Source organism: Ahaetulla prasina, chromosome 6 (genome assembly GCF_028640845.1).
Source record: "Ahaetulla prasina isolate Xishuangbanna chromosome 6, ASM2864084v1, whole genome shotgun sequence".
Lineage (NCBI taxonomy): Eukaryota > Metazoa > Chordata > Lepidosauria > Squamata > Colubridae > Ahaetulla > Ahaetulla prasina.
The window spans coordinates 109511853-109532540 of record NC_080544.1 but is presented as its reverse complement, the minus strand read 5'-3'; the positions used below and the strand labels follow the sequence as shown (position 1 = coordinate 109532540).

The following is a 20688-nucleotide window of genomic DNA, read 5'->3' as shown; positions in this document are numbered from 1 at the left end:
GTCACTAAATGAACTAAGTCAAGGATGACCTGTATTCAAGCACAATACTCCACAGGTTAAAAAAAGAACACCCACTATAAAATTAACAGATTATAAACGTGTTGTGTGAATGCATTAAGTGGACTGTTGCCTGATCTCAGTTTAAGATTTTTTTGTTGTGTGAACGCATTAAGTGGACTATTGCTTGATCTCAGTTTCAGATTTTTGTGTTGTGTGAACGCATTAAGTGGACTATTGCTTGATCTCAGTTTAAGATTTTTGTGTTGTGTGAACGCATTAAGTGGACTATTGCTTGATCTCAGTTTAAGATTTTTGTATTGTGTGAACGCATTAAGTGGACTATTGCTTGATCTCAGTTTAAGATTTTTGTGTTGTGTGAACGCATTAAGTGGACTGTTGCTTGATCTCAGTTTCAGATTTTTGTGTTGTGTGAACGCATTAAGTGGACTGTTGCCTGATCTCAGTTTAAGATTTTTGTGTTGTGTGAACGCATTAAATGGACTGTTGCCTGATCTCAGTTTAAGATTTTTGTGTTGTGTGAACGCATTAAATGGACTGTTGCCTGATCTCAGTTTAAGATTTTTGTGTTGTGTGAACGCATTAAGTGGACTGTTGCTTGATCTCAGTTTCAGATTTTTGTGTTGTGTGAACGCATTAAGTGGACTATTGCTTGATCTCAGTTTAAGATTTTTGTGTTGTGTGAACGCATTCAGTGGACTGTTGCCTGATCTCAGTTTAAGATTTTTTTGTGTTGTGTGAACGCATTAAATGGACTGTTGCCTGATCTCAGTTTAAGATTTTTGTGTTGTGTGAACACATTAAAACGGACTATTGCTTGATCTCAGTTTAAGATTTTTTTTGTGTTGTGTGCATTAAATGGACTGTTGCCTGATCTCAGTTTAAGATTTTTTTGTGTTGTGTGAATGCATTAAATGGACTATTGCCTGATCTCAGTTTAAGATTTTTGTGTTGTGTGAACACATTAAAACGGACTATTGCTTGATCTCAGTTTAAGATTTTTTTTTGTGTTGTGTGCATTAAATGGACTGTTGCCTGATCTCAGTTTAAGATTTTTGTGTTGTGTGAACACATTCAGTGGACTGTTGCCTGATCTCAGTTTAAGAGTTTTTTGTGTTGTGTGAATGCATTAAATGGACTATTGCCTGATCTCAGTTTAAGATTTTTGTGTTGTGTGAACGCATTCAGTGGACTGTTGCCTGATCTCAGCTTAAGAGTTTTTTGTGTTGTGTGAATGCATTAAATGGACTATTGCCTGATCTCAGTTTAAGATTTTTGTGTTGTGTGAACGCATTAAATGGACTGTTGCCTGATCTCAGTTTAAGATTTCCTGGGGAATCGGCCAAACAGAAGAGCCGCATTCTTCCACCAGGTTAGGAGTGGTGTTTGTGAAGGCATCCCTTACCTTAACCGGGATCACAAACCCTGATCCTGGAACCCTCCATCTCCGGGGGTCCACGCATGACCCCCAACCCCAATAAAAAGACCCCAAGGGGGGGGAGCTGATTAAAAGCCCCCCCCCCCCAATCTTTGCGTGCCGAGATGGAGGTCGGCTGTTACCCAGCGAGTGGGTTGAGCGGTCGTGTGAACCCGTTTCACCCCCTCCCCTCCTCCTCCCCCCCCCAATGCTGGCTCTTTCGCAGACCCCCGGAATCCCCAAAACCTCCACCCCGGCCAACGAGGGCAGCTGTCCCCATTGAAAGCGATCAAGGGCGGCGGCCGCCTCTGATGTGCCGGCGAGGCCGCCTTTGATGGGCAACAATGGGTCCCATTCAGCGGAGGGCAGAGCCCGGCTCCCGGCCAGAGCCTCTAATGAAGCGCAGCCGGGGCTGCCCCTCCGGGCGCTGGGCAGGCAGCCTCGCGGGGAGACCCACCCCCGGCCCGGCCATGGGAAAAGGCGCCCCCCGCGCTTCCCCGGAGGGATATATAGAGCCGCTGCCGTCGCCCCGGGAAGGAAGGAAGGAAGGAAGGATGGAAGCCGGAGCTCTGGTCCTTCGGCCGGCCCGGGACATGATGGAGCATCAGCCCCTCCGGCGCCTCCTCCTCCTCCTCCTCTCCTGCAAGGAGCTCTTGCAAGGTAAGAGAGACTGCAAGGCGGCTAGTCCTCACTGAGACAGGTCTACACGGCTCCCTCCTGCAAGGAGCTCTTCCCCCTGCCCGCCAGCGTTTTGCGAGGTAAGAGAGGCTGCAAGGTGGCTAGTCCTCATTGAGGTCACCTGCATGTCCCTCCCCCCCAGCTCTTCCCCCTGGCCCGCCAGCGTCTTACGAGGTAAGAGGGGCTGCAAGGTGGCTAGTCCACATTGAGGTCACCTGCATGTCCCCCACTCCCCCAGCTCTTTCCCCTGGCCCGCCAGCTCTTGCGAGGTAAGAAAGGCTGCAAGGTGGCTAGTCCTCATTGAGACAGATCTACCCAGCTCCTCTCCCTGCAAGGAGCTCTTGCGAGGTAAGAGGGGCTGCAAGGTGGCTAGTCCTCATTGAGGTCACCTGCATGTCCCCCCTCCCCCAGCTCTTCCCCCTGGCCCGCCAGCGTCTTGCGAGGTAAGAGAGGCTGCAAGGTGGCTAGTCCTCATTGAGACAGATCTACCCAGCTCCTCTCCCTGCAAGGAGCTCTTGCGAGGTAAGAGGGGCTACAAGGTGGCTAGTCTTCATTGAGGCCACCTGCATTCCCCCCCCCCCAAGCTCTTCCCCCTGCCCGCCAGCATCTTGTGAGGTAAGAGCTGCTGGAAGGCGGCTAGTCCTCACTGAGACAGGTCTACACGGCTCCCCTCCCTGCAAGGAGCTCCCTGCAAGGAGCTCTTGCAAGGTAAGAGGGGCTGCAAGGTGGCTAGTCCTCATTGAGGCTACCTGCATGATCCCCCCCCCAGCTCTTTCCCCTGCCCGCCAGCATCTTGTGAGGTAAGAGAGGCTGGAAGGCGGCTAGTCCTCACTGAGACAGATCTACGCGGCTCCCCTCCCTGCAAGCAGCTCTTGCAAGGTAAGAGGGGCTGCAAGGTGGCTAGTCCTCATTGAGGTCACCTGCATCCCCCCCCCCCCAGCTCTTCCCCCTGCCTGCCAGCGTCTTGCAAGGTAAGAGAGACTGCAAGGCGGCTAGTCCTCACTGAGATAGATCCACGCAGCTCTCCTCCCCTCAAGGTGCTCTTGCGAGGTAAGAGGGGCTGCAAGGTGGCTACCTGCATGACCCCCCCCCCAGCTCTTTCCCCTGCCCGCCAGCATCTTGTGAGGTAAGGGTGGCTGGAAGGCAGCTAGTCCTCATTGAGACAGATCCACGCGGCTCTCCTCCCCGCAAGGAGCTCTCGCGAGGTAAGGGTGGCTGGAAGGCGGCTAGTCCTCATTGAGGCTACCTGCATGACCCGCCCCCAGCTCTTCCCCCTGCCTGTCCTCTTGCGAGGTAAGAGAGGCTGCAAGGTGGCCTTGCGAGGTAAGAGATAAGAGAGGCTGCAAGGTGGCTAGTCCTCATTGAAGCTACCTGCATCCCCCCCCAGCTCTTCCCCCTGCTTGCCAGCATCTTGCGAGGTAAGAGCAGCTGGAAGGCAGCTAGTCCTCATTGATGATGGTCCGCGCGGCTTCCTGCCCAGCAAGGAGCTTTTCCCCCTGCCTGCCAGCGTGTTTTCTAGTCCTTGTTGAGGCAGGGCCATGTGGCTCTCTCCCGCTGCCTGCCAGTGTCTTGTGAGGTAAAACCAGCCTGCAGTTTTCTAGTCCTCTTTGAGGCTGCTCTATGGGGCTCTCTCCCCAAACAAGAAGTTCTTTCCCTTGCCTGCCAGCGTCTTGTGAGGTAAGAGTGGCTGGAAGGCACTGGAAAACTTTCCCGCTCTCCTGTTGCGCCAGCTTTACGCTCTGTGTACCTATCCTGTAGGACAGGGCGTCTCCAAATTTGGCAACTTTTAAGACTGGCGGATTTCAACTCCCAGAATTCCCCAGCCAGCATCATTCTGGCCTGAAAAAAGCCGGAAAACGGCACGGAAAACGATCTGAAAAAACACACAAAACAGGCTGTTTTTCAAGCTGTTTTTCAGGCCATTTTTCTGGCCAAAATTGGCCTGAAAATGGCTGAAAATGAATTCTAGGAGTTGAAATCCACAGTCTTAAAGTCGCTAAAATTTGGAGGCCCCCTGATGTAGGATATTTTCCCCCTTTGAGCTGTTGGAAGGGACCTTGGAGGTCATCTAGTCCAACCCGCTGCTCAGACCTGCGCTAGGGATTCGAACCGACGAACTGCTGCGCAGGGAAGCCGGCTACTACACCACGCGCTGTTGCTTTGTCCCCCTCTCCCCCAGCGCTCTCCAACCGCGGCACGTTGGTCCTCGAAGCTGCCATGAAGGCCGCCCTGCTCTCCCTGGAGAAGGCCCTGTCGGAGCACGGCCGGCGCCTGCAGGAGTGCGAGCGGTGCGGATTCTGCCTCTCGGGGGACTGCGGGAATCGGAGCAGGCCTTGTACCCGTAAGCTCGGAGTTCCTCTCTTCCTCTCTTGCAATTTTCCCGTCTCCCTCCCACCTTTCTTTCCTTCCTTTCTGCATTCCTTCCTTCTTCACTCCCGCCCTCTCCTTCCTTCCTCTTGACCTCTCCTCTCTCCCTTCCTCTTTTCTTTCCTCTCATTTTCCTTCCTTCCCTCCCTCTCTCCCTCTCCTTCCTTCTTTTCTTCCTTCCTCCGTCCCACCCTTCCTCTCTCTCCCTTCCTTCCTTCCTCTTTACTTCCTTCCTCTTTACTTCCTTCCTTCCTCCTTCCCACTCTCTCCCTTCTTTTCTTCCTCCTTCCTTCCTCCTCTGTCCCTCCCTCTCTCCCTTCCTTCCTTCCTTCCTCTTTCCTTCCTTCCTCTTTCTCCCTCCCTCTCTCTCCTCCCTCTCTCCCTCTCTCCTCCCTCCCTGCCTTCCTCTTTTTCTCCTTCTTTCCTTCCTTCCTCTTTCCTTCCTTCCTCCTTCCTTCTCTTCCTCTCTCTCTCTCCATCCCTCCCTTTCCCTTCCTTCCCTCCTCTCTCCCTCCCTCCCTCTCTCCCTCTTTTCCTTCCTCTTTCCTTCCTCTTTTTCTCCTTCTTTCCTTCCTTCCTCTTTTCCTTCCTCTTTCCTTCCTTCCTTCATCCTCCCTCCTCCCTCCTCCCTCCTCCTTCCTCTTTCCTTTCTTCCTCTTCCTTCCTTCTTCCTTCCTTCCTTCATCCCTCCCTCCTCCTCCCTCCTCCCTCCCTTCCTTCCTTCCTTCCTTCCTTCCTTCCTTCCTTCCTTCCTTCCTTCCTCCTCCTCCTCCTCCTCCCTCCCTCCCTATCTCTCTCCTCCCTCCCTCCCTGTCCTTTAATGTTGCCCTGCGCCACAATAACCCTGCTGGCTGTGTACAATGAAAGCAACAACCCAGCTAACACGAGTCCATCAGTCCATCGCATCAGCGCAAGGGAATGTCCCCCGTTCTTGGGAGCCGTCCAATTCCCCCCCCCCCCAACTTCACAGCAGGGCAGAGGGATGTCCCGTTTTCTGATGACGCCATTGCAACCCAAGACTTTCTGACACGCTTCCAATTTCAGGGCTTTTCAGAAAAAAAGCCGAAGGGACGATGCCAGCCCTCCGGATTTTCCATGGCATGCAATCCCAAGTGTAGGAGCCCCCCCCCCCCGCCCCCCAAAAAACCCCCCTCAAATGCTTGTCCAAAACATTCCAGGTCCCTCCTGAGATTTGCACACTGAACAGGCCGATTTGATCCTTTTGTGAGTGCAACGACTTTCTTCTGCTTTCACGGTTTTCTTATCCCTGGAGGTTGTGCCAGGGGGTGGGTGCAAATCCCTCCTCCCATTCCCCATGAACCAGCCAGCAATGTTGACTCCCCGGGGATAAAAGTACCAATGGATCACATGAACATCCATAGCAGGGGTCTCCAACCTTGGCAACTTTAAGACTTGTGGACTTCAGCAAAGCTGGCTGAGGAACTCTGGGAGTTGAAGTCCACAAGTCTTAAAGTTGCCAAGGTTGGAGACCCCCCTGGTCCATAGGATGGGCAGCCACAACACGTCAATTGTGACATGACACCGGTGATACAAAAGGTTCAAATTAAATGATCCGGGCGATGTCATATTTGAGACCCTCGTGTCTTCTGTGGGTTGCCCACGGATGGGCTGAGCCCCTGACCCGAATAGAATAGAATAGAATAGAATAGAGTAGAATAGAATAGAATAGAATAGAATAGAATTTTTATTGGCCAAGTGTGATTGGACACACAAGGAATTTGTCTTGGTGCATACGCTCTCAGTGTACATAAAAGAAAAGATACTTTCATCAAGGTACAACATTTACAACACAATTGATGGTCAATATGGGCCTCAAAAGGGCCTCTGGTGGCTCAAAAGACTAAGCAGTCTGTTATTAACACAGCTGCTTGCAATTACTGCAGGTTCAAGTCCCACCAGGCCCAAGGTTGACTCAGCCTTCCATCCTTTATAAGGTAGGTAAAATGAGGACCCAGATTGTTGGGGGCAATAAAAGTTTACTTTGTATATAATATATAATATAGGGGCTACTAGCATTACTTTTGGGGGGTCCCCAAAGGCCAGGCAAAGAGTAAATGGACAGACAATGTAGAGCTTTTAATTTACAGATTTTTTCCTTAAACCTTCTAAAACAGGGGTCTCCAACCTTGGCAACTTTAAGACTTGTGGACTTCAATTCCCAGAATTCCCCAGTCAGCTGAATCTGTTTCTTTTTCTCTTAACCTCTTAAAGTGGAGAGATTGCAGAGGAAGGGATTACAAGAGAGTAAGCAAAGCTGGCTGAGGAATTCTGGGAGTCGAAGTCCACAAGTCTTAAAGTTGCCAAGGTTGGAGACCCCTGTTCTAAAACAAATCCCCTTTCAGCCCTCAGATTCCCTGAAACCAGGGGCGAAATGATCCCGGTTCGGATCGGCCAATCCGGTAGCGATGGCGGCGGGTGGTTCGGAGAGCCGTTAGCAAAAATCCCTGCCCTCCCCGCCCATGCCCACCCAAATTGCCCGCTTGCCCGCTTGTTGCTTCTTTCCGGCTTGCTAGCTTTTCCCGCCCGAATGGTAGGAATAGGTTGTAAAAAAATGCTTTTAAAATGTTTAAAAAAAAAACCAACCCTGACGATCATAGCTGAGCCGCACGATCATCAGAGCCTTTTTTTTTAACTTTTAAAAGCATTTTTTTTACAACCTATTCGGCTGAATAGGTTGTAAAAAAATGCTTTTAAAAGTAGATTAAAAAAAGATCGCGTGCCACAGCTGATCACACCCCCCGCGCACCGTTCTACTTACCCCGTGCCTCCTTTTGGTGTACACTGCATGTGTACACCTCGCATTTAATGCGTGGTGCGCATTGCGCATGCCTGCACGGTTGCCATGCGCAGCCAGCGAACCGGTAGTAAACCGGTTCAGATTTCACCACTGCCTGTAACTCACTTTTTAAAAAGTTCTGGCGATTTGTGGCAAACCAGAATTAATTCTTTCCATCAGGGATGTTCCATTGTGATGTTTCAGGATTTGGATGTTTACTGCAAGACCCTCAGTTGCTCCCTTAAAATTGCTCCGGGAAATGCACTTGGCCGCCCGTGACAGCAATCGTCTTATTTCCATTTGATGATTGCAATATTCCACTGAAATTGGAACTAAAAGGGTCCTTGAGTGGCTCAGACTGCTAAGACAGTCTGTTATTAACAGCAGCTGCTTGCAATTACTGCAGGTTCAAGTCCCACCAGGCCCAAGGTTGACTCAGCCTTCCATCCTTTATAAGGTAGGTAAAATGAGAACCCAGATTGTTGGGGGCAATAAAAGTTGACTTTGTATATAATATACAAATGGATGAAGACTATTGCTTAACATAGTGTAAGCCGCCGTGAGTCTTCGGAGAAGGGCGGGATATAAATGCAAATAAAAGAAAAGAAAAGAAAAGAAAAGAAAATTAAAAGCCAGCCTAGATTTTCCCCTCTGGGTGTCTTCCTTTCCAACCTCACCCGTCGTTCTCAATCTCTAACACATTTCCCATACATATAATAAATCCAGGGAGTCCTTGAGTTACGACCACAATTGAGCCCAAAATTTCTGTGGCGGAGTGAAACATTTGTTCAGTTAATTTTGTCCCATTTTACGACCTTTCTCACCACCGTCGTTAAGTGAATCGCTGTAGCTGTTAAGTTGGTCACGCGGTCGCAAAATGAATCTGATGACTTTGCTTGTCCCAAGGGTCGCAGAAGCGGATCACGTAACCCCGGGACACAGCAATCGTCGTAAATACGAGTCGGTTGCCGAGTGTCTGAATTTGGATCATGTGGCCACGGGGATGCTGCAACGGTCGTTAAGTGGGGAAAACGGTCGTAAGTCGCTCTTTTCAGTGCTGTTGTGACTTCGAATGGTCACTAAACGAACTGCTGTAAATTGAGGATTACCACTACATAAACATTGTGGCTTGTGCATTCTTGTCCCCAGTATTGAATGGTTGTGGTTGTGTAGGAGGGCTGCAGGGGGGACGTTGTTGATTTTGTGTCATTTTCTTACTTGCAGAGCCGGGAAACGATGCGGAGGATTCGAACTCAGTGGCCGATCAGCCCGTTCCAGGTTAGAGCAGCTTGGCTTGAACGACACCTGTCCTCAGAGTACAGATAGTCCTCGACTTACGGCCGCAATAGAGCCCAAAATTTCCCGTTGCTAAGGGAGACATTCGTTCAGTGAGTTTTGCCCCGTTTTACAACCTTTCTGGCCACCGTTGTTAAGAGAATCACTGCAGCGGATATGTTAGTAACCTAGTTTGTTAATTGAACCTGGCTTCCCCGTAGATTTTGCTTGTCAGAAGGCCACAAAAGGGCATCACGGCATGAGCCTGCGAGGCTGCAACGGTCGTAACTCTGAACCAGTTGCCAAGCATCTGAATTTTGATCGCGTGACCCCTCCCCCTCGGGACACTGCAACCGTCATAACTACGAATCGATTGCCAAGCGTCCAAATTTCGATCACACGACCGTGGGGATGCTGCAAAAGGTTGTGAAAAACGGTCGTAAGTCACCGTTTTTCAGGGCCGTCGTAACTGTGAACGGTCACCAAAAGGACCTGTTGTAAGTCGAGGGACTATTGGTAATAGGAAGTCTGCGCCAGTGGGTGGAGCTGCTTGTGTGCATGCGAGGTTGGATCACATGCGGTGCGATGGCAATCGTTCTCTTTCGCAGCCTCGGGCCCTCAGCGGGGATCCGGAGAAACAGACCGGGCTGATGCGCCAGTTTTGCTTCCCCACTGTTTTCGTTTTAGGAGCGAGGTCAGCGTTGGGTCTGAAGGGGCCGCCAAGCTGTAATGCTGACCTTACTGGACGGTCCAGTCACCCTCTTAATGGGGATTAAGCTTGACAGAGGGGAGCGTCCGTCTGACTTCTGTCCAGCTTTCCGTCTCACAGCCAAAGATTTACTATCTTTAAAAAAAAAGCATCCAGAACAGGGATCGGCAATTAATTTTCCTCACATAGCAACAGGAATAACATTCAGGCTTATCTACAAGCCTGTTCTGAGCCAGCTCCCCGAACACGACAAACCGTCTGAAGTGAACTCAAAGATTCCTTTATTAGGAGCCCCGACAGCCCCGGCAGAAAGTTTCTCTTTCACGTCAGGCTAACAAATCTGTCTGACTATTCCTCTCCGTCCCCTGCCTTTTATCCCCAGAGCTAGGGTGGGGCTTTGCTAGCAGCAGTGGCTCTTCCGTCCCAGGGACCGGCGCATAGATTTCCACTGTTCTCCTCTCCTGTGCCTTCTGTGCACCTGAGCGTCAGGTACTGGACCCAGCTGTTCCTTCTCTTCGTCATCAGCCACCTCCAAACCTGGGGTCTGTTGACTGTCCATCTGAGGACTGATGGACGGCCCAGGCTCCGCCTCTCTCTCTCTCTCTCTGCCAGTTCCATTCCCGTTTCCCCCTCAGTGCTCTCAGGTAGCCTTGATGCTGGCCCTGACTGCTGGAGGGGCCGCCGACCAACAGGCAACAACAGGGTATTCCTCAACTTACGACCACAACTGAGCCCAGCATTTCTGTGGCTAAGTGGGATATCTGTGGGGATGTTGAAACAGTCGCAAGTGTGAAAAAAACGGTCGTAGGTCCCTTTCGTCAGTGCCGTTATAACTTTGAACGGTCACTAAGTGAACGTCGACTTACCTCGACGTTCTGCCCGGATAGCAGAATTTTGGGAAACAGATGGTGGACAGGTGGTTGGATCTGTCCCTCTGGAAACTTAATGCCGGTGGTCCTCGACTTACGACCGCAATTGAGCCCCCAGGTTTCTGTGGCTAAGTGAGACACTTGTAAAGTGAGCTTTGTCCCGTTTTACGACCTTTCTGGCCCTGCTTGTTAAGTGAATCAGCGTAATTGTTACGTTAGTAGTACGGCTGTTAAGTGAATCTGGCTTCCCCGTTGAGTTTGCTCGTCAGACGGTCGCAAAAGGGGATCACGTGACCTTGGGACACAGGAGCGGTCGTAAGTATGAACCCATTCCTAAGCGTATGATTTTCGATCACGTGATCGCGGGGCTCCTACAAAAGTCGTAAGTATGAAAAATGGTCATAAGTCCCTTCTTTTGGTGCCGTATCTTTGAAAGGTCACTAAATGAACCGTTGTAAGTCGAGGACTACCTGCAATGCTGTTGTACAGGTAGTCTGCGACTTACAACCATTTATTTAGTGACCGAAGTTACAATAGCACTGAAAAAAATAACTTAGGAGTTTTTTTAACACTTACACCACGGCATGGTTACGTGATCAAAATTCAGATGCTTGGCAACTGATTCATATTTACGACCGTTGCAGTGTCCCGGGGTCGTGTGATCCCCTTTTGTGACCTCCTGACAAGCCAAGGGGGAAGCCAGATTCACTCAACAACCAGGTTACCAACTTAACGACTGCAGCGATTCACTGGATGACGATGGCAAGGAAGATCGTGAAATGGGGCAAAATTCGCTCAACTACTGTCTTGCTTATCAACAGAAATTTTGGGCGGTCGTAAGTCAAGGACTGCCTGTATATGGATAATTTCCTGTAATTAGATGAAAAACTATTTGCAGGTCCTCAAAGCTTCTATATAAAGCCTTACTGGGATCTGTATGTTCGTATATATTTATTTTGCAAATGTCTACCTGCACGCTTCCAATCTAATAACAGTCCTCAGTTTATGACCACAACTGAGCCCAGAATTTCTGTTGCTAAATGAAACATTTGTTTAGTGAGCTTGGCCCCATTATAGAACCTTTCTTGCCACGGTTGTTAAACGATCAATGCAGTTCTTTAATTAGTAACGGTTGTTAAGTTGATTTGGCTTGTCAGATGGTCGCAACTCTGAGTCAGTTGCCAGGCGCCGGAATTTTGATCACGTGACCATGGGGAATGCTGTGTGACGTAACGGTCGTAAGTGTGAAAAACGGTCTTAAATCCCTTTTTTTTCAGTGGCGTCGTTGAGATTGGCATATGTGGGATTGTTTGGGGTAGATTGTAGGGGTGATACCGAAATATAATTTTATCCTATTTTATTTATCTCTGTCAAATTATTGTATTTTATTCCAATTTCGTTTGAAAATTTAATTTTGTTCCAATTTCATTTTAAACTGAATTTTATTCCCGTTTCATCTGAATTGTTTTATTTTGTTCCAATTTCATTTTAAATGGTATTTTATCCAACCCCATTTGAAAATTGTTTTCGTTCGATTTTTAGTAATCATTTGTGTCTGGAACTCTGCAATTTGACATGGCCCAAGGGCTAGTCAGTAAAATAAACTAAGCTAAACGGTGGCGTCATAACTTTGAACGGTCACTAAATGAATTGTCGTAAGTCGAGGACTACCTGCACTGACAGATGTTGGCGAGGACTTAACCACTGGGTAAAACATCAAAGGGAGTTTGTCCCGTTCCTCAGCAGAGCCCGGGTTCGAATTTTGCATTTTGTGCAATCATTCTTTGTAAAGTACAGTAATACAGATTAGAGCCAGAGGAATTTCGAGATGTAAACAAAAATGCCATTTAACAGGCAGCCCCATCTGTTAAAGCATCTGCTTGCTATTTTAATAAGCTCTAGCTTTAATGTCGCTTTTCCCAACCAGGAGCCCTCCAGGTATACAGGGGGTCCTCGACTTATGACCGAATTGGAACCAGAATTCCTTAACTCAACATAGGGAGTCGGCCCCGATTTTATAACCTTTTTGTCCTGGTTGTTGAGCGAACGGCTGGAGTTCTTAATTGGATCGTGCAGTCATTAACGGCTCCCCCCGTTATGACCTGGCTTGTCAGAAGGTCGCAAAAGAGGTCAGGACACGGCAACCGTCATAACTATGAGCCAAGCGACCAAATTTTAATCACGTGACTAAGGGGAGGCTGCACAGGGCATAACTCTGAAAACGGTCATAAGTCGCATTTTTCAGTGCCATTGAAACTTCGAACGGTCACTAAATGAAGTGTCGTAAGTCGAGGACTAACTGTATTTTGCTTCGTTCCTCGATGATTATTTTAGACTCTAATCCAGTGTTTCCCTGGAAGCATTAACTATTTTAAGATGCGTGGACTGCAACTTCCAGGGTGCCTGGGGAATTCTGGGAATTGTAGTCCATACACCTGAAAAGCGCTAAGTTTAGGAAACACTGCTCTAATCTTATTACTTACTGGTTGTTCAGGTAGTCCTCCATTTACAACAGTTCATTTAGTGACCAAAGTTACCACAGCGCTGAAAAAAGTAACTTATGACCATTTTTCCACACTTAACGTCCATTGCAGCATCCCCAGGGTCGCGGGATCAACATAGACGCAGAGGTGGGATGCTGCCGGTTCGAACTGGTTCGCCCGAACCGGTAGTTCCGATTCTGTGCGGTTCAGAGAACCAGCAAATCAGACCACTGTCTCGCCCCACCGCCACCCCTTTTTCCGGCTTTTTTCCGGCTGTTTTTTCAGCCAATAGTGGCCTGAAAACAGGCCGGAAAACAGCCTAAAAATGAGCTGAAAAATACCCACAAAACAGGCTGTTTTTCGTGCTGTTTTCAGGCTGTTTTTTTCTGGCCAAAATCAGCCCTCAAAACCCCCCAAAACAACCTGAAAATGAAAAATGGCCTGATAACGGCCTGAAAAATTCTCACAAAACAGGCCATTTTCAGGTCATTTTTCGGGCCGTTTTCAGGTAGTTTTTTGTGCCATTTTCAGGCCATTTTTCCAGCCAAAATCAGCCTGTAAAAAGCCTGAAAGGGGCTAGAAAAAACGACCTGAAAAATGGCCGAAGAATGGCTTGAAAACGGCCTGAAAACTGTCCACGAAACAGGCCATTTTTCGGGCCATTTTCAGGCTGTTTTTCTGGCCAAAATCGGCCTGAAAAAAGCCTAAAAACGGCCTGAAAACTGTCCACGAAACAGGCCATTTTTCGGGCCATTTTCAGGCCGTTTTTCTGGCCAAAATCGGCCTGAAAAAAGCCTAAAAACGGCCTGAAAACAGCCTGAAAAGAGCCCGAAAATCACCCCCAAAATGGCCAAAAAAACAGCTTACCCAGTTTCTCTTCCTCTTGTAGCCAGCTTTCCCAGGCTACCTTGAAACAGTCTCTCTCTCACATACACACACACACACATCCATGTGTGTCCCATACAGGTACCACCCACTCAAGTGAGGTAGAGTTGGCCATGCCCACTCAGACACATGACACCCCCCACCAGCCACGCCAACCCAGCAGAGAACTGTTAAAAAATGTGGAACCCACCACTGCATAGTGTTGTGGTCCGCCAGCAGCCTGCGCACCTGGCAGCGGAGTCAGACAGTGAGGAGGCCGGGGAGGACAATGGGCCAAACCTGGAGTCAGCGGAAGGCCCGGACGAGGGCTCTGCATCGGCAGGGCCATCTGGGAGCGACGCGCAGACTCCGGAGCCTCCAGAGGCGGACAGCAGAGAGGCAGAGGAACAGGAGAAGCCTGTTTTGGGTGCACGCATGAGAAGAGCTGCCAGAAGGCAAGAGCAGCTGAAGCAAAAAGGATGACTCAGAAGTAAGGCCAGGAGATGATTGGCCCCTCCCGTAAGGCTTAAAAGAGCAGCAACTCGTTGGGTTCTTTGTAGGAAAGCAACATTGATTCCGTTGCTTCTTGTCAGCGTCTCTTGAACTTTGTGGGGTTTTTGCCAAGAAAAGCTTTTGGCACGTTGCCGAAGACAACAAAGGTTGATGATAAGGCCGAAGGACTGTTTATGAAGAATTTGTTTTGGACTAAGCTGAGAATGAATTAATTCTCAGCTGTTCTAACGAAAATAATTTCGTTCAGGACTGAATTGTGCTTGGTAATCATTACTTGGGCGTCAATCACAACACATAGATGCTTGGCAACTGGTTCATATTTACGACAGCTGCAATGTCCCAGAGTCTTGTCATCTCCTTTTACGACCTTCCGACAAGCCAAGTTGACGGGGGAAGCCAGATTTACTTAACAACCGTGTTATGAACTTTTAACAACCGCAGTCATTCATTTAACAACTCTGGGGGAGAAAGTTCATAAAATGGGGCAAAATTTGTTTAGCAAATGTCCCGCTCAGTACCATCAGTTTGGGGCTCCATGGTGTTCGTTGAGTCGAGGCCAGAACATGGGTTAATTGTGACACCTGGTCTAATAGGTCGTGTGAATGAATGTGTAGCTTGGGGAGATCTGAGAGTTGATTCTGACATCCTTTAACCCAGGAGTCTCCAACCTTGGCAACTTTAAGACTTGTGGACTTTAACTCTGAGAGTTCCTCAGCCAGCTTTGCTTACTCTCTTATAATCCCTTTCTCTGCAATCTCTCCAATTTGGCGGGTAAGAGAAAAAAAAAACCACAGATACATCCGGCTGAGAAACTCTGGGAATTGAAGTCCACAAGTCTTAAAGTTGCCAAGGTTGGAGACCCCTGCTTTAGCCAGTTACTAGTATATGATCCTTTCTCGCAGAATCCTGTGGGCACCGTGCGGTCCCTGCCCCCAACATGACTCTGGCGAAGGGGAAGATTGTGGGGGGCAGCCGTGCAAAGCCGGGGGCCTGGCCGTGGCTGGTGTCGGTGCTGCTGAATGGGGAGCTGATGTGCAGCGGGGTGTTGGTGGACACTGCGTGGATTGTCACAGCTGCCCATTGCTTCACCGGGTAAGGCCAAAGGTCCTGTCTCTACGGAAGGGATCGGGGGGTCATCCAGTCCAACCCCTGCCTACTAGGGTGGGTCCACAAAAGCCATTCCGATAGGGGAGCCAACGACTTCTCTTTGAAGTCCTCCAGGGAAGACCTCATTGCTTTCATGTGGCGGGCTGTCCCACCGGCTTCTTCTGTTGCTTGCCTCTAGTCTATTTCTTTTTCCGTTCTCCCCATCTTCTCTCCTCCCTTCCCTTGGGTGGTCTTATAATAGCACTTAGTCTTATATACCATTTTACAGCCCTCTCTAAGCGGTTTATAGAGTCAGCCTTTTGCCCTCAACAATCGGGGTCCTCATAATGCCTTGGTAAGGCCACGCTTGGAGTACTGCATCCAGTTTTGGTTTCTCATGATGTAAAACAGATGTTGAGAGTCTAGAAGGAGCCCAGAGAAGAGCAACAAAGAGGATTAGGGGACTGGAGGCTAAAACATATCTGAAGAACGGTTGCAGGAACTGGGGGTGTCTAGTTTGATGAAAAGAAGGACTAGGGGAGACATAAACTGTTTCAACTCCTACCCTCAAAACGACGCTACAGAGCACTTCACACCAGAACAACTAGACACAAGAACAGTTTCTTCCCAAACGCCATCACTCTGCTAAACAAATAATTCCCTCAACACTGTCAAACTATTTACTAAATCTGCACTACTATTAATCTTCTCATCGTTCCCATCACCCATCTCCTTCCACTTATGACTGTAACTTTGTTGCTTGTATCCTTATGATTTATATTGATATTGTTTCCTGATTGCTTATGAGTACCCTATGACTATCATTAAGTGTTGCATCTTATGATTGTTGACAAATGTATCTTTTCCTTTTATGTACAATGAGAGCGTTTCCACCGACAAATTCCTTGTGTGTCCAATCACACTTGGCCAATAAAAAAAATTCTATTCTATTCTATTCTATTCTATTCTATTCTATTCTATTCTATTCTATTCTATTCTATTCTATTCTATTCTAATCACTAAGTGTTGTATCCTGTGACTCTTGACAAATATATTTTATTTTTCCTTTATGTACACTGAGAGCTTATGCACCAAAGACAAATTCCTTGTGTGTCCAATCACACTTGGCTGATAAAAAAATTCTATTCTATTCCATTCTATTCCACTCCATGTTTTCTATTATATTCTGTTCTGTTCTATTCTGTTCTGTTCTATTCTATTCTATTATCAGTAATTGTTGTATCTTATGATTCTTGACAAATATATTTTATTTTTTCTTTATGTACACTGAGAGCTTATGCACCAAAGACAAATTCCTTGTGTGTCCAATCACACTTGGCCAATAAAGAATTCTATTCTATTCTATTCTATTCTATTCTATTCTATTCTATTCTATTCTATTCTATTCTATTCTCACTAACTGTTGTATCTTATGATTCTTGACAAATATATTTTATTTTTTCTTTATGTACACTGAGAGCTTATGCACCAAAGACAAATTCCTTGTGTTTCCAATCACACTTGGCCAATAAAGAATTCTATTCTATTCTATTCTATTCTATTCTATTCTATTCTATTCTATTCTATTCTATTCTATTCTATAGCAGTGTTCCAATATTTGAGGGGCTGCCACAAGAAGAGGGGGTTCTCCAAAGCACAGAAGGCAGGACAAGAAGCAATACAGGAGATGGAAAGTAATCAAGGGGAGAAGCAACCTAGGACTAAGACGTTTCCTGACAGTGAGAACTGCTTGCCACCAGAAGTTGTAGTGTCCAAGAACTGGAGGTTTTTAAGAAGAGATTGGGGTGCCAAATTCTACAATTTTCTGGTTTCTCTCCTGCTGGTAGAAGCCGAAATGAGCTTGCCTGGTCCGTGGTTCTGGGTGACTATGATCTAAGCAAGCGGGATGAAAGCGAACAGGTGGTTCCCGTCAGCCGCATCCTGCCGCACCCCAAGGTGAGTCTGCTCCTGCCCATCATTTGCAGAATAGAGTAGAGAAAATGAATGGAATGGAATAGAATAGAATAGAATGGAAAAGAAAACATGAAATAGAATAGAAAACATGGAATGGAATGGAATGGAATAGAATAGAATAGAATAGAATAGAATAGAATAGAATAGAATAGAATAGAATAGAATAGAAAACATGAAATAGAATAGAAAACATGGAATAGAATAGAATAGAATAGAATAGAATAGAATAGAATAGAATAGAATAGAATAGAATACATGGAGTGGAATGGAATGGAATGGAATAGAAAACATGGAAGAGAATAGAATAGAATGGAATGGAATAGAATAGAATAGAATAGAATATAAAAGAAAACATGAAATAGAATAGAAAACATGGAATAGAATAGAATAGAATAGAATAGAATAGAATAGAATAGAATAGAATACATGGAGTGGAATGGAATGGAATGGAATAGAAAACATGGAAGAGAATAGAATAGAATGGAATGGAATAGAATAGAATAGAATAGAATATAAAAGAAAACATGAAATAGAATAGAAAACATGGAATAGAATAGAATAGAATAGAATAGAATAGAATAGAATAGAAAAGAAAACACAAAATAGAATAGAAAACATGGAATAGAATAGAATAGAATAGAATAGAATAGAATAGAATAGAATAGAATAGAATACATGGAGTGAAATGGAATGGAATGGAAAAGAAAACATGGAATAGAATAGAATAGAATAGAATAACTTTATTGCCACTTTGAATGTCCGCTAATCGGCATACATTAAAAATGAAATTTCGTTGCATGCAGCTCTTAAAGGGTCCCCACCTCCAATTTTACACTACATAAACATGACAAGATAAATAAATAAATAAATACATACATACATACAGAATCATGCATGTACCCACATATAATATATGACGCAGAGAAGCCACACAGTCTAATTCGGATGTATCCCTGTAGATGGCGAGGAAGACCCTCAAACCCCTGCTTGTTCCTCTTTCCCCCTATTGCAACGACCGGTTTCTCCTTCCTTAGTTCGACCCAAAGACCTTCCACGCGGATGTGGCTTTGCTGGAACTGAGCGCTCCCGTTCGCCCCTCGGCTTGGGTGTCCCCCGTGTGCCTCCCGGAACGGGCCGCGGAGATGAGCCAGGAAGTCCTCTGCTACATCGTCGGCTGGGGCTCGCTCTATGAAGGTAACGGTGGGGCTGCGGCCACTCGGAGGTTGAAACCAGTGGTGGGTTGCTACCAGTTCACCTCGGATCGGACAAATTGGTAGCGGCGGCGGGAGGCTCCGCCCACCCACCCGGACGCTTCTGCACATGTGCAGAAGCATAGCACGAGCAAGCATGCGCGAGCCCGCGAGCGAACTGGTAGCGACGGTTTTGAAACCCGCCCCTGGTCGAGACCCTCTGCTCCCGTTTGAGACGGCTTGGATTAAGGCTATGAAGCCTTGCAGGCCAGGGGAATTAAAGATAGTCCTCGGTTTACGACCACAATTGAGCCCCAAATTTCTGCATGCTATGTGAGACGGTTGTGAAGTGAGTTTGGCCCCATTCTGCAACCTCTTTTTTTTGCCACCGTTACTAAGTGAAGCGTTGCAGTTAGGAACACGGTTTAAGTGCACCTGGCCTCCTCATTGGCTTTGCTCAGCAGACGGCCGCAACAAGGGGACCCCGGGACATTGCAACTGCCATAAATACAAGCCAGTTGCCAAGAGTCCGAATTGCGATCACGTGACATTGGGGATGCTGCAAGGGTCGTAAGCGTGAAAAACGGTCATAAGTCACTTTTTGCATTTCCATTGTAACTTCGGTCACAAAACGAACCGTTGTAAGTTGAGGGCAACTCACCAAATTCAGAACTTTGGAAAAGTTGATTGATTGATTGATTATCTGGCATCGAGTCACTTTCAGTTCCTAGCGATTAAATGTTTATTTATTAAATGTCCTCCTTGACTTACAGCGAGTTATTTAGTGACCATTAGAACGGCACTGAAAAAAAAAACCCGACGCAATCGTTTTTCACACTTAATGACCATTGCAGCGTCCCTATGAACTGATAATCAAAATTTGGACGCTCGGCAAAGGAATCCTATTTATGAGGTTCATCAATACGCAATTTCTCTGGCTGCTCATAAAATCCGGACCTGAATCAGAGGCGGAAGGGAAGACCTGGAATTGTCCTCTTGCAACATATCTCACCTGGTGCACAGTTACTTTTTGCACGCCTGCCAATCGGGAGAGGACCAGCAGGGAGGGTCCCTGGGCGGTTGTGGCCATTCACGCATCCCATCTGCTTCATTCCTAGACGGGCCGCCTGCTGAGGTCGTCATGGAAGCTCGGGTGCCGATCCTGGCGCAAGACCTGTGCCGCGGGGCTCTAGGGAGCCAGCTGGTGAGCAGTGCCATGTTCTGTGCTGGGTACCTCTCTGGCGGCATCGACTCTTGTCAGGTGAGGGTCCGAGAGGGAGCGGAGCCTGAAGTTAAGGGATGTGATGGTCACTCCTTGCCTGGGGGCGTGTTGTGCCTCGTCCTCCCTCCTCTCCTCAGCCGGGCCCCTCCCGTCTACACCTGGGCCTGTTATCAGACTCCAAGTCTGATAATGAAGATGAACGGCCTGTCATGCCTCCAGCCCCCGGCCCTGGCCCCATGCCCGGAGAGGAGGTCAGGAGTGAACAGACAAGCCCGAGAAACGTCACTTCTACAGCGTGTGAGCAGGAAGCCAGCCACGTGCTGGAATTACGGACAGCAGATCCAGCTGAAGAGAATTCAAAGTGGGAGGATCCTCACTTCTGGAGATCTGAGAGGCGACGCCAGCAGAAGGAAGGGAGGGGCAGGCCTGGATAAATGCTGAGTCATGGAGCCACACCCCAACAGCCTATATAAAAGACCTGCTTGCGGCATTCCAACCTTGAGTCAAGCAAAGTCTCATCTAGTTTGCTGATATCGGACTCTATCGCTGAAGTCACAACTTGGACTCCTGCCCGCCCTGATAAACCTCGAAGGAATTTGACAAGCTGCAGAGGCTTCGTTGCCACGCTTGATACGGACTTCCTAGACCCGGTCGTCGGAGGGGGAGTGGGACACGACAGGGCGGGGGACTAGCGGAGGCAGTGGCAAAGGTTATGGGCTGGGACCGTGATGGCGAACTAAGTCACGCGTACCAGAGGTGGCACGCAGAACCCTCTCTAATGGCACGCGAGCCGTCGCCCCAGTTCAGCTCTGCTGCGCCTGTGCGTGCACCTCCCGCTGCCCAACTGGTCTTCGGGTTTCTGCCATGCATGCACAGGGGGCAGGGCACGTGCAGGGGAGGGGCACATGCGGGGGGCGCCCACGCATGCGGGGCGCGGGGCACATGCAGGAGGCACGCGCATGCGTGGGGGTGGGATGCGTGCGTGGGGGCTGTGCATACATTGCATTTTGGGGGGTTCATGCGCGTGCACACGCATTCACATGCGCACATGCGCACTTTGGGCACTCGGTCTGGAAAAGGTTAGCCATCACTGGGCTAGGATCATAGAGACTCAGGTCCTAGAAAACACCGGGAGCCAGAAAAACTTGGATGGGTGTGGCCAACTTGACGTCACTCACTCCCACCCAGTCACATCACACACACACACACAGCCATGCCTAGCCAGG

At 48.1% G+C, this 20688-nt stretch overlaps 1 protein-coding gene across 1 annotated transcript; it reads left to right on the top strand.

Moving 5' to 3' along the window:
- Positions 1-1779: 1779 nt before the first annotated feature.
- On the top strand, positions 1780-20348 carry PRSS56 (serine protease 56). The gene is made up of 8 exons (XM_058189160.1): positions 1780-1866; positions 2136-2193; positions 4293-4454; positions 8502-8555; positions 14893-15082; positions 16924-17032; positions 18085-18244; positions 19359-20348. The coding sequence occupies exons 1-8, from the start codon at positions 1780-1782 to the stop codon at positions 19901-19903; spliced, it is 1365 nt and encodes a 454-aa protein (XP_058045143.1). The 3' UTR covers positions 19904-20348.
- The last annotated feature ends 340 nt before the right edge of the window (positions 20349-20688 follow it).

Bases quoted from the DNA above. Each gene is read 5' to 3' on its own strand.
- PRSS56 (XM_058189160.1), top strand. From the start codon at position 1,780: ATGGGTCCCATTCAGCGGAGGGCAGAGCCCGGCTCCCGGCCAGAGCCT. The intron at 4,455-8,501 runs GTAAGCTCGGAG...TCTTACTTGCAG, and splicing joins TCGGAGCAGGCCTTGTACCC to AGCCGGGAAACGATGCGGAG. The intron at 18,245-19,358 runs GTAACGGTGGGG...CTTCATTCCTAG, and splicing joins CTGGGGCTCGCTCTATGAAG to ACGGGCCGCCTGCTGAGGTC.